Source organism: Talpa occidentalis, unplaced genomic scaffold, assembly GCF_014898055.3.
Source record: "Talpa occidentalis isolate TD23 unplaced genomic scaffold, MPIMG_talOcc4v2.1 talOcc4.4, whole genome shotgun sequence".
Lineage (NCBI taxonomy): Eukaryota > Metazoa > Chordata > Mammalia > Eulipotyphla > Talpidae > Talpa > Talpa occidentalis.
Window position 1 is genome coordinate 12,596,774 of NW_023604295.1, and position 13,971 is coordinate 12,610,744.

Sequence of the window (13,971 nt, forward strand, 5' to 3'; positions counted from 1 at the left end):
CTGCATAAGTACAGACTGATCCCAAGGACCCAAGAATCAAAGAAATCACCACCTGACCTAGAACTACCGGGCAGTCTTCACTCCTAATATCCCACTAGCCTGGTAATCAGACAATAGGAAGGGAAACGTCTTGCCTATATATTCAATGGATCGACTGAAATAGATTTTAATTAATATTTAGGGGGAAGAATTAATAAAAAATTAGGGACTGCTATGAGAAAAGTGTTTCTGTGTTTTATAATAGTAAAACTCCTAATTCCAGATGGCTTTTTTTTTTTTTATCATAAAAGGACACTGGATTTTATTGTACTTCTTCTGCATCCAATGAGACGATCATTTATCCCCTGTATTCTGTACTCAGTGAAGAACATTAATTTTTGAAACTCCTCTAGTGAATTTGTTGGGAGAACAAACATCTCTAGTTTGCTGGTAATTCAAAACAGATAAAATTAGATTGTGTATTTTAAAAGCAATTTTTCACTCAAATCATTTTTAAGCATGTCTGAGTTTGATTACTTAATCATAAACAAAAGCACAAGTCATGTCTTTCTGCAGCCCCCTGATTCCTCCATACCTGGTCCTGGCTGAAGCATCCTGCTGTTACCCAGCCAACATAGACAGGAAATTTTTTTCAATTAAAAAAAGGCATTACTAAGTATTTCTAGTTTAACAATCATTGCTTTGCATGTTGACAAGTATTCAGTTTTACCATTTGTTATTATTATTCTATTTTTAAAAAGATGATTTATTTATTTATGCATAGAACTGTGGGCCAGAGGTAGTGGGGAGGACAGAGAAGATAGAGTGGGGAGCAGAACCGGTGGATTTACCGAAATACACTGCAGCGGTTGAGACAGGAGAGGCCTGCTGAGCCATGTGGGTTAGTGCTCTTGTTGGGGATCGAACTCAGGCCGCAGTGGTGACAGCGCTGAGACTTAGTCCCTAGGCCACCGGGGAGGCCCCTGTTTTCATTCTGAAAGTTCAGCTTTGTGGATGGGATTTCATTTTCTTAAAAGACAAAACTAACACACCCCCTTCAGTTCAGTGGAGTACATTCTTTCCAAACTGATTAAGTAGATGGTAATCACGAGTATAATATATATTGGATGTAGACTGTGATATTCAACCAAATATTCCAGGGACTTGAGACTATGAGCAGCAGAAAAACATCTAACACAGAAATATACTGTATAATAGTTTTATTTTTCTCATTTTACTATTTTTACATTTTATGCACAAATATTTATCTGAGTAAAAATAGAAAATAACTGTCTTATGCAAAATTACAAAAAAAAATAAAAACCACAAAGAAATACATAATTGTTATTATGACAGTATAGGTGTCTTTATTTAAAGAGTAAAAATGTATGCAAAAAATCCTCCTCCCTTTTACAAAAGATTGAGAGTATTTTTTTCTGGCAGCAAGTGAAATATCACCAAAATATCAATATTTTTACACCTTCTAGCTCTGAAGACATTTAGTCAAGGTTGTTTTGCAATTACGAATTTAAAACCCTTTTTGTGCTACTTCAAAGACACAGTAAAAGTTCTTTTTAAATGGCAGTAGCATAAAGCGATGGATATGGAAAATAGCAGACCCCACCACAAATACGTTGTAGTACTTCAGGTCTCACCATTAATCAGGGGAGAAAAACAAACAATTTTTTTCCTAATTAAAAATTAGGATTGGACAATGAATACAAAAACAACGTGATGAGTTGGTTTATGTGAAGACAAACCACATATTTTTCTGCCTCACTTATCTGATCTGATGCTAACACAAATTTTCCAAACTTCAGGCTAGCAAGATATGTATTGAAGTTGGCTCAGCGAGAACCTCAAATGGAACACACGTTTTAAAACAAAAGTGGAAAATGTAATTATTCTTGTACTTCTAAGGTACAAAAATAATTTTAATCGTGTCTTCTTCTGAAGACAGATTATAAATTCTCCTCTAGCAAATTCATTCATAAAAACAACAAAGAATGAACTGCATGAATTCTATTTTTTTTTTCACAACACAATTTATCTTTTATTAAGACTACCTGGATTTCTGATAGTTGTAATCTCAATAAAGACACTGGGCTTTGAGAGAAAGTACTGGGAGTTTTTGCATCAACTGGGGAAATTAGTCTCATTACTGTACCTATGTTATGGTGAATAAGATGCTGATGAGAAGTGAAGAATAAAAAGAAACAGCACCAGATCATATATGAGAACTGTCTCTGTTTAAATTATAATGAGGAATAAAAGAAAAAAAAAAGGAGAGAAAGTATTTTTTTTAAGCATCAAAGGAATGCTTACAGGAGAAAATTAACAGTTTGATTTTAGGGATCTAAAACATATGGGTGTTCCTTGCCTAAAGTAGATATACATACGCACATATATATGTATATTTGAGACACTTTGGCTAAAACATAATGTCTCCCCCAAAGCAGTTTAAATCTAAAAGTAAAGAGTTTTAAGCTCTTGATATTATATCATAAGAGTATACTTTATTTTTTAAAATTATAAGCAGCTTATCAACCTTCCCAGGCCATAAGAAGATGCAAAACTTGTAACTGTTATCTGAAACTAGAGCTTCTATATATTGTTTCATATTACTATTCTACTCAGATGTTCCTGCAATTACAACACCCAAATCATACTAATCATTTGTCAATTTAGTCTGTATTTATAAAAAGGTAAAAATGGAAGTTGCAAACTTCCATCTTTTCAGATTATCTACTGCAGGGTCTTGAAGGGCTTAAGGTGCGGATATGAATGAGCTGGCCTGACACACAGTCGTCGGGTGGCATAGCACTTAGCTTTCTGACTGAGGTTACCAGGAAAGAAGAACACAGAGCCTCCGACCCCTTCCTAAGCTTCCTGCCTCCTCTGGCTCCCTCCAGACCACTCTTCCGGATTGGCAGCAGCTAATGCTAGTAACACTGCCTTGCTGTATGTATTAACATGGCCCTTTCCTCCTAGTTAGTCAGAAGCATTCACTGAGCTCTGATAATGTTATTTTGAGGAATGAATTTAAAGGAAATGAGGGAGAGGGTGCATAAAGTATTACCTGAAAATTAATCATCTGTTATAAAAGCATTAAAAGCTATTTGCCAGTATCTCATATCATGATTTGCACATAATACCTTAAAACAGACCACAAAAAGAAAAAAAGCAAGGAAGCCAGCAAGTGAGCAAGAAAGACATTTCTAGCCATTTCTGTTTAGTGTTAGCTGTGGTAAGTAGTTTCATATATATAGGAATTAATCAACTTTTTAAGGAATTTTAGAAATAGCCTTATATCTTTTGAAGTATGTTTCCTTTTGAATATCACCACCTTCCTATGTATGTGTATACATGACTGTGTCTATATATGTCTACATATATAGACACGCACACCCCAAGTGGTGATTTTGACATGTATACAGATCACTGTATACTCACATATATATAATATTCAAAAGGGAAAAATTAAGTGGGAAATTTTCCTTAAAGAGAAGACTTCCTCAACTGGAGGTCACATTTTCCTTTTAAAACTACTTGTAAGTAATTGACTAATGTGGTTGAAAGGTAAGGTACTGCTGATATGTTAAAGTCTTCATTTCATCAGAATCACAATGAAAAAAATATAAGCTGCTTTTGCACGATAAACCAGCACTATAATTTTTTTTTTTTTAAAAAGAAGCCATACCAAACCAAACCAAACTTTTATTTACTGGCTAAGGTATATACCTTTTTCAGTTTTTTAAATCTCTGACGGGAAAAACAGAGATCATTTCAGAATTTTTGTAGTAGTTGGTTTATTAGAATTAAATGCCTCTCTTGAAATAATTTAAATTCTTGGCCTGACATTATGAATAAGCTATACAGAAAATCCTTAAAATTAGCTTAAGTTAAGCCAAATTTAAACCTGGATCTCCTTCTTCAGCACTGCTCTTCTGTGAGTCAACTTACTGTCCTCTGCTTGCAAATATATAAATTAATAACTTGATATTCTTAGTTTAGTAATTTATTAATATTATAATTTTGAATATTTTAGCTCTGCTTGATTAGATGAAACAGGCACACATGCTTTAGCTGTGAAAAATTCCATTTTCTGGTTCTACGTAAAGCAACATCTAAAGCAGCAGAGAGGAAAAATATATTTTCAAAAATAGTTAAGCCAGACTGTTTCCTGAAGATACTTCATTTTTCATCCTCAGATGCTACTGGCTATTTTTGGTAGGGCTAGACATTAATACTGACCAGTTTAGCTTTCCTGACTGTTAACAAACTATCCCACAATGACCCTGACCTTCACGCTGAAGACATTGTGGTGATCCTTTAACATACACATATTCTAAAATATATGCTCAAAGTAAAAAGATCCAAATTCACAAGAGTATGAAATATTTATAAAAAAATCATGCATCAGATTGTACAGTCTAGAAATAAAAGAAAATTCAAATTCAGTAATAAAGGTGTGAGCAGTACTTGCTCTAATATTTAAGAAAGACCTCGGACTCCCAGAAGGTCCTGGGCTCAATTATCCTTTTCTGTTTGCAAAGACGCAGTAGCAAGGGCTACTGCTGTGACTGGCTGGGCAATTCCATGGAGCTGCATCTTTGCCAGTTTCTTCTGTTCACATTCTGTGACCAAACGGTTCAACTCTGCTGCACTATATCCAATAAGAGTCTTCAAGTCACAGACAAACTTGTACACAAATCTCTTGCCTTGAACTTTACAAATCATGTCCCCATCATAATAATACCTTTTAAAAGAGAAAAACATATTAGAACTATACAAAAAAATCCATCTGAACTTCTTAAACAGCCCCTCAGACTACTCAGACAAGAGCCTAGTAGAGCAATGAATCCACCACAACAGCACTTCAATTGTGAAGTTACATAGAAATTTCAATATTATTATCGAAGACAAAAATTTAATTTTTTACTAAAATTTCGATGCTCAACAGTCCAAAACTTTATGTACTAAATTTTCAAGGCATATTTTCAACAGTCATGATGAATCACTGATTTTAAAGTAAACATTAAACAAAGGCAAAAACCTGTGGCGCAGTAACGGAGCCTAAGAACAAGGTCCTGGAGTCAGAATGCACAGACTCAAAATCTAGCATCTCCACTCACTACCTTTGGGATCATAAGGCAACATTTTCCCTAAACTTTTACTCCTCTCATCTTTAAGATACGGTTCAAAACAATACTTGTCCTCACAGAACTGAAAATTAAAAGGATTATCTTTGAAAAATCACTAAACACGATCACTGGAGAGCCCTCTACGAAATATATGCTATACTAACCCATGTAACATGAAGGCATTTTTAATATGCATATCTTATTTTATATAAAATCTTTTATTATGTAGCCATATCTTTAGCTTTATCATTTTTATATGCAAAGTCTTTCCTTTTAGAGAAATTCTCCAAACCTAATATGGGAGCCTCAAAAGTATAGGTATAACAGTTAAGAGGACACAGAGAAATAGGCAACGGTATCACAAAGTCACAATGTTTCTAAACCTACACAGGCATATTTGGGGACTCTAGAAGTCTACTTCACTGCTGCTTTTGTATGGAAATGGGTTTGTATTTACTTTAGAACCCTGTATTTACCCTCACGCACATTCAATTCCAGTAGGAAAAAAAGGTGAATCAAGACTTTCCTGGGCTTGCATTGTTCTAAAATTGTACCACATATTTCAACCCATCTGACAAAGAGCAGTGACAAAAGAAATGACTATTTGCAAAAGTACCACTGGTAGAAACTATTACATTTAGCAGGATTTCATTGTAAGAGTTACTCAGTTTAATCAAGTCTATTAAGAAAAGACTGACCTATATGCGTCAAATTATGTCATCTTTCCCTAATTCTAGAATAGCAAAAGTATTTAATAGTTGTGTTCACTTTCCTAGTAAGTTTATTTCCCAGTATACCAAATTGGGTCTTGTGTTCCTTTTGTGCCAATTACATTAATATAGACTTGCCATCTCAGTGTACAAACCACCAATTGCTTGTTAAACAGAAATCTTAAAGACAATTTCTGCACAATATCGAAGGATGCAACAAGCAGACGTGGAGAAAAAGGAACATGAAGAAGGAAAGTGGTTTCATATTTCAACAGAGAATATGGAATTGATATAACCTTAATATTCTTAATAAGAGGTGATAAAAAACATGCAAGTTATAATTTTACTAATATTTCCTTTACGCTAGTAAATGCACAACTAACCAACCATAATAACAATATTCATAATAGCATCTGCTCCCTCTCTGAAAGGTGACGCAGAAAGGTACACAATACCTGTATTTCAGGGGGTGTGATTTCTTTCGTCTTTTTTGGGGAAACTTGTATTTTTTTTAGACCTTTTAAATTGTAAAATATATTACACAAACAGAAAGGAAACAAAAGTAAATAGCTCAGCGATAAATTACACATGAACAATCACCTATGAACTGTGACTTCAGGAAATAGAACACTGCCAACACCCCAAAGTCCCTCCACAGCCCTCCAATCATCATCCCTCCTTCATTCCAAAAGGTAAATGATCCTGTTTCATGATAGCAATTTCATTGCTTTAATTTGTATATTGTCACCCAAACATGCATCCCTAAATGTGGTGATTTTGTTTTCCTGATTTTGGGTCTGGATTCTTTCACTGAACATTACTTATGTGATATTCATCCATATCCATGCTTGTAAAAGTTCATTTTTATGTCAAGTATCCTTCTGTTTACTACAATTTATTTATGTAGTCTGTTGTTCATAGATATTTGAATGGTTTCCCGTATGGAGATGTTATAAATAATGCTGCTGTGAACTTGTGTGACCATATGCAAACATCTTTCTTTGGTAAATATTTAGGAGAAAAACAGCTGGGTTACAAGTTACATTCCTACTACTCTGTATCCTCACCAACACTTCTTATTGGCAATCAGTTTTATTGTAGTCATACTAGGGTGTGTGCTGGATCATTCTGTCATGGTTTTACATTGCATTTCCCTGATTACTAATACACCTTGGCATACATTCATTTATCATTTGAATAATCAATAACTTAAAGTATCTAATTTTCTTTGCCCATTTATTCATTCTTCCCCACCCCCCACCGGATCTATAAGAGTTTCTTTAGCTAGTCAAGATGTGAACCTAATGGTCGGGTGTATGTGGCTTGCCTTGTACTCTCTTGATGAAAACTTGTGATGAGCACAATTTTTTCATTTAAATGTAGTCCAATTTACTGATCTTTCATTAACAATCAGTGCTTTTGGTTCTGTTTACTATCTTTCGCCATAAAGTGATGGAGACAGTTTTAGACTCTTTCCTATTTTATTTTTCACATTCTGAGCTACTAGCTACATGGAACTGATTTTTTGGTATGGTAAAAGGAAGGGTCAAGTTCCACCTTCCCCAAACGTACAGTCAATTGTCTTAGCAGCACTCACTGAAAAGGAGTCCTTTTCCGCATGTGTCTTCTCACTACAGCCCTCTTTACCTATGTGTTTGGCTCTATTTGGGCCATCTAGTCTCTGTCTACTTGTCTATCCTCAGTAAACCATTTCATAGTGCATCTCAAATCCTGGACATGTCCTTCCACTGTGGCGTCTTCCTCAGGAATCTTGGTTATCACTATACTTTATATTCCCATATAAATTTTACAGTTTATCTCATCAATTTCTATGAAAAAACTTGTTCAGACCTTTCCCACAGTGAAACTTGTCAATCTGGGAAGAAGAGACAACTTATTAATTATTAGTTATTAATTTTAATAATCTGCAATCTTGAGGGGACTGGTATGAACACAATCATTTTACTATCGAAAATGAGTGTTTTAATTCTGATTACATGAAAAGGATCCTTAGATAGTTGGGAAAGTGAAACTGAATAATTAACACACTGAATAGAAAGCATTTTGATGATTACTTATCAACGCAAGGGAAAACAAATGGGCATTCTGAAAAAAAAAAAAAAAAAAAACCAATCCTGGTAAACTATGAAACAGTACTTACATGGCCATGATCCTATAACAATGAATACTGATCTAACCAAAATTTCTATGTAATTTATAACTGCACTGGGATGAGTAGATGGAAAAGGTATGTGTAGATAGTGACAAGAGGTAAATCATAATCTCAGCGTGAAATTCACAATGTCCAAGTAAAACATTACTTGGAAAGAGAGCATTAATAGCATACTACTCAGGGGCCTCCCCGGTGGCGCAGCGGTTGAGCGCTGGGTTGGGAAGCTGCCGGCAGTCTCTGCAGCGCCGGTTCAATCCCCGGCTGCTCCCCGGCCTCGGGAGGAGGGTCCCACATGGCGCGCAGACCTCTCCTGCCGCCCGCTGCTCCCCTCAGCAGTGTACTTCAGTCCTTCTGCCTGCTCTGCTCCCCGCTCTGGCTCTGGTGAATTCTCTCTCCCTCCCGCGCTTCTAACTGTACCCAGTGCTTGTATGTATCAATCAATCAATAAATAAATCTTTAAAAAAAAAAAATAGCATACTACTCAGAAACAGAGGTATACTGCAGAACACCTACACTGTATTCATGATCAAAAAAATAGATAACTCCTTGATTATTCCTATGTATCATAATTCTCAGATATTTAAATGCATATAATGAATTTCCATTACTGTAGTATAAGCATAATTTCTAACAGTAATCATGAAAAAAATTTCATGCTACATATGAAAATTACAAATAATTTTATTCTATTTCAACTTCATAGTATCAAAGTTGGATATTCAGATTCAAGCAGAATGCAGAGAGAAAAAACAGAAATGGGTCAATTTTTCCATCTAATTACAAAAATAAACAATCCGTATATTTGCTAAAATTTATGCTCAATTCCCCTATGCAAATGAAAATATCTACCTATTACAAAAAAGAATCCTGAAAAAATGACCATGTTGGTTTTCAACAGTTGTGCATATTTTAAAATCCGGTAAGAAAGAAATCTTAAGAAAACTGTCTCAAATTTACCCAAGATCTTTTCAAAAAGTCATTTTTAACCTAAGTATGAAATCTTTAGCTTTTTTAAAGACATGTAAACATCTCATGAAAAATCATGTATTTTACATCATTATATAACAACGTTCATGCCTAGAGTAAGAAGTCATTTTTTAGATTGGTGTCAAAAAAAAAAAAAAACTCCTTACCTTAATGCACGACTGAGTTTCTCATAGTTCATTGTAGGTTTGTTTTTACGTTGTCCCCATTTTTGTGCAACCAGTTCTGGCTGATTTAGCTTAAACTCGCCTTCATCACCAACCCAAGAAATACAGTCTCGAGCATCCTTGTCAGTGAGTAGCTCTAACAAAAACTGCCACAGTTGGATTTGGCCATTGTTTCCTGAGTTGACAAGAAAGACAAGCATGACAACAGTGTTATGAATTAAGAGGGAAAAAAGGAACAGGTTCTCTCCTATCACTCATATCTTAGCTGTGCTAAAGATACAAATGTTTTTTACAAATGTCTAAGCATTGCCAGAAAAAACAGTCCATATTTGCATTTTTGTACAGTGAAATTAAACAAAATATAATTTGAAAAAACTTACAAATACCAGATGATAATGCAGAAATACCTGTTCTGTTCCCAGGTGAACTTCTATCTTCTCCTGAAATCCTTGGAGCTCTTTGCACTTTAGCTGCCTTTGCACTACTATTTATAAGTTTCATGGTAGTTGGTGTAGCAGACTGTACTGATGCTGGGATAATTTGCACAGCTGTAAAGACAGAGGGAAAGGTTTTATCCTTCCAATACCACCAGTGGAAAAATATTACTAAATGACATAAAATGCAATTAGTTTAACTAATGCCCCTCTAATTAACACATGGTCTCACTTCAAAAAAGCCTTAATCCACAAGTCTTGAACAAAATCACAAAAAAGGTCAGAGGATAAGTACGATATATTTGTAACATAGTTTGTGACTTTTAATGAAAAGTTGGTCTCCTTACTTTCTTTTTTTTTTTTTTTTTTTTTTTTAAAGATTTATTTATTTATTTATTTATTTATTCATACAAGCACTGGGTACAGTCAGAAGCGCGGGAGGGTGAGCGAATTCACCAGAGCCAGAGCGGGGAGCAGAGCAGGCAGAAGGACCGAAGTACACTGCTGAGGGGAGCAGCGGGCGGCAGGAGAGGTCTGCGCGTCATGTGGGACCCTCCTCTGGTGGCCGGGGAGCAGCCGGGGATCGAACCGGCTCTGCAGAGGCTGCGGGCAGCTTCGCAACCCAGCGCTCAACCGCTGTGCCACCAGGGAGGCCCTGGTCTCCTTACTTTCGATTAACTTAGCGGCATATGTACCAAACAAAGAACTAATGAAAAGTTCTACTACTGATGGAAGTTCAACCTTATACCACCACTTTGAGAAAAACCTTGGTATTTACCTAGTAAAGGTGAAAGAGTAGAAACCCTATGACACTCAACCAGAGAATCTAACACACATTCTTTACTCATTCAATGATATTCGCAAAGTTTTAACATTAATAAACAGCAGTGAAATAAAATGATGGCACTGCAAGTATTAATATGAATCTCATGTTAACTGTTAAAGGTTAAGGAAGGATGTGCACAGTATATTATTTTACCAAACAGTTTAAACATGTGCAAAACAAAAACATATTGTAAAGTGCTTATGGTTAGTTGGTAAAAATATCAAATATGCATAGAGTAATAAACATTAAATCCAGTATGGTCATTTAAAATGGGATCTGGGCCTCCCCCATGGCGCAACGGGTTGAGTGCAGCGCTCTGAAGCTGTCCTCAGCCTCTGCAGCAACGGTTCAATTCCCGGCTGGCCAGGGAGATTCCCACATGGCTAGGCAGACCTCTCCTGCTGCGCCTGCTGCTCCCCTCAGCAGTGTACTTTGGTTCTTCTGCCTGTTCTGCTCCCTGCTCTGTCTCGGGTGAATTCTCTCACCCTCCCGTGCATCTGGTCTGTACCCCAGTGCTTGTCTGAATAAACAAATCTTTAAAAAAAAAAAAAAGGGATCTACAACAGGTAAACCTGATGCATAAAATTTTATTTCTTCATAGTATGCACAGATGCTAGTTAACCTTAATTCTTGTATATCTAAAAGACTTTATTAAAATTAAAAAACTGGTTTTCCTTTTTACTACCTGGCAGTACAAAACAGATTTCTTATTGATAAATGAGCCAAATTATGATCATGAATACTCACGTTGATCAATTGTAACTATCTCATTCATCTGTTGTTCCTGGCTTGCCAATACATCTGAAGAACATATAAAAATCTGTTAATATTTAAAACCCAAAATGCAAACCCCAATCCAATAAACCAATAACTCCAGTAATTATAATCCTTTAAAAAGGAATTCTACAGGAAAAAAAAAATAAAAAGGAACTCCACAATTAAAACAAAAACCAAATAAATAGCTAAACATTAAACAACTGAAACACACTGACATAACCTAAAAACACGTTATAGCTTACTTTATAAGGAAAAAATATATCAAGGAAAAGCTCCCATTTTTTAAGTGTTCAGTAAAGTTATTGAGAGAACCATGGTTTTCTAAACATAAGTATTTATATTTAGTATATATAAACCATGTAAAACAGGGAAATCTTGAAGATTAGATCAAAATGAGCACAGTACTGAAATTTAGATATACATTCTTCACTCTCAAGGGAAAGGCTCCCTCTCAAGATCATTTAAAAGATTTTCAAAATCTAATCTGTTCAACATTCATCTTTGAATAAAATTGCTTTAATTTATATAAATGTTCCTTTTTAACACTAACATTTTCACTAAAATTGTAGCCACCCTAAATGTCACAAATTAACAAAATAATTTAGCATGTCTACATACGTAGCTCTTAACAAGATCGACAATGTAGGTGGTCCTGATAGACCCCCGTAAAGAACCAGTCATTACTCATCCGTTGCTATTCCCCACCCATCCTATTCTTCACCTCTCTAACAGGAGTTGCCCTTCCCAGTCTTGATCTATTTAGTGCCCATCGGAGACTGAATGCTTCTCTCTTGAATTGTACCCACCAGCAATCAAACCAGTCTTGGAGCCTCGGCTCCCAACGTGGGTCTCCTTAAGGTGCCAGACCAGCAGGGTCAGACACATGGAGTGGGAAAGGACTGGGGAACTAAAACAAAATCCAAATCCCACCTATCAGATGGGGTTTTTTTGGGAGTCCTGAGCTGGGGAAGGGGGAGTTTAAACAACTACATGGGACAAGCTTCAGATAGATCTGGGTTGTGAGCTTAGCATTCAGTCACTGGTGTGACTTTGGTAAGTTATTCCATACATTAGTTTCTTCATGTTTAAATGAGGTATTTTCACCTACCATCACAAGAGGCTGTTGTGAGGATAAAAGGAAAATACTTTGAAGAAGCACAGTGTCTGAAAATAGTTAACTTTTCAGTAAATTCAAGATGCTAGTCTATTATTTCATCCAAAGCCTAGTTTTTAGCATTCTTTCCCAAGAATCTCTCTCTTGAAGAAACATCCATGCCTTACATTGTGGTAGATTTTCTGCAAAATTTTGTAAGTGCCTTGAAGAGGCAAAGTGATATTCAAATTGAAATGTTTCCATTTATGACTATAAATGAAAAAGCCAGTGACTAGCCTAAAAAGAGGCAAGAGTGTTTCCATCACACTGCACAGGCCTGACCAAACACTGAAAGATCAGCTTCTAAGCCCTTCTTTCCTGAATGGTTTGGTCTCTTTCCTGGGAAGTCAAGATAGAAGGCACAACACAGAAACCAAGATTTTTGAAAGTTTGGTTTAAGACCACATAGCAGTCGTCAAAGTCCTCTGGAGTTTCAACTCCTGGCCATGCATAAAGGAAGCAGAATCCAAAGAGGCAAAGCTCTGAGGGATAGTGGAGCCATTTTATGAAGAAACTTCAGACACTACATGTATAGCAACTCTTTTTCCTACAAATGCCCTTAGCAAATGGAGACCTTTGTCATTTTTGACTCTGAAAGTCAGATATTCACACCAATAAGCACATCAGAGCTGGAAGTACTGGAACATTTCCTAATAACCTTTCCCATGTGTAGAATTTGGATGAAATATCAAGACAAGGGGATTTCAGGAGAACTCTGGTGGGTAATCTAACATAAATATCTGAAGCTCACCTGTTCAGTAGCGTTTTGTGAAAGATCATTGAGGAGGAATGGACTGCGGATGCTAGGTGAGTAAGTGCCTTTCAAATAAGCTGTAGATTTCACTATACAAGAGGGGCCAGAGAACTAGACTGATTTCAAAAGAGCCTGTTCTGACAAGAGAAGCTTGTGAATTAAAGAAAGTCTGCCAGAAATAGCCTTATACATCATCCTGCCCACTCCTAAACGAAATCTTAGATTCCCAAACCAGATGGGATTTCCTTGCTAAGGCAGAGCAAGAGAATCAGGGCTGAACAGGCAGGGAATTCCTACTCTAGGCTGTGGGGTTTTGTTTCTTTTGAGAACAAAACAATTCCAGAGCAGAGCTTTTCTGAAGAAGACCCAATCTACCACATGGCCATGGAAAGACACATAAGACTCACCTCCCCTCAGTACAAGGAAAAGTCTCTGAATGAGCTTTAAAGTGTGAGAAGCATTAGGAGAACCAGAAAGAGACAACTACCACGCAAGTGTTGACCTGACAGACAGTGAAAACCATGAACTGTGGAAAAATAAACTGCACTGTCCTTGTTCTATTCTTGAGTTCCTATAAGAAAATGTTTCAGTAAACATGACTCACATGTTAAAAACCTGAAACAATTCAGAATTTACCTTATTCATCTGAAAAGCTCTGCAGAGAAGAAACCTGTGAAACCAAGGACAAACCTTTACCCAGAACATTCAACTTATTTTATCTAACATGACCTGAAACTGGAAATAAACCCTGTGAAGGGAATGAGAGTAATAATAACTTTAGTGTCCTCCAGTGTCATAGATAACTTCCCCCCTCCCTAAAATTTAAGATAATTCATACAGGAAAGAAACTACAGATATAAGTCATGAAGG

The 13,971-nt window shown here is 36.1% G+C and overlaps 1 protein-coding gene across 3 annotated transcripts in view; it reads right to left on the reverse strand.

The window, feature by feature from the left end:
- Positions 1–1,181: 1,181 nt before the first annotated feature.
- GABPA (GA binding protein transcription factor subunit alpha) overlaps positions 1,182–13,971 on the reverse strand; it is a 34,342-nt gene continuing 21,552 nt past the window's right edge. For all 3 annotated transcript variants that reach the window (XM_037525065.2, XM_037525066.2, XM_037525067.2), the window contains exons 7-10: positions 11,165–11,218; positions 9,565–9,705; positions 9,140–9,332; positions 1,182–4,738 (exon numbers count right to left, since the gene is read on the reverse strand). In XM_037525065.2, the coding sequence (XP_037380962.1) occupies positions 4,510–4,738; positions 9,140–9,332; positions 9,565–9,705; positions 11,165–11,218 (617 nt within the window). In that variant the 3' untranslated portion in view covers positions 1,182–4,509. The remainder of the gene's footprint in view (positions 4,739–9,139; positions 9,333–9,564; positions 9,706–11,164; positions 11,219–13,971) is intronic.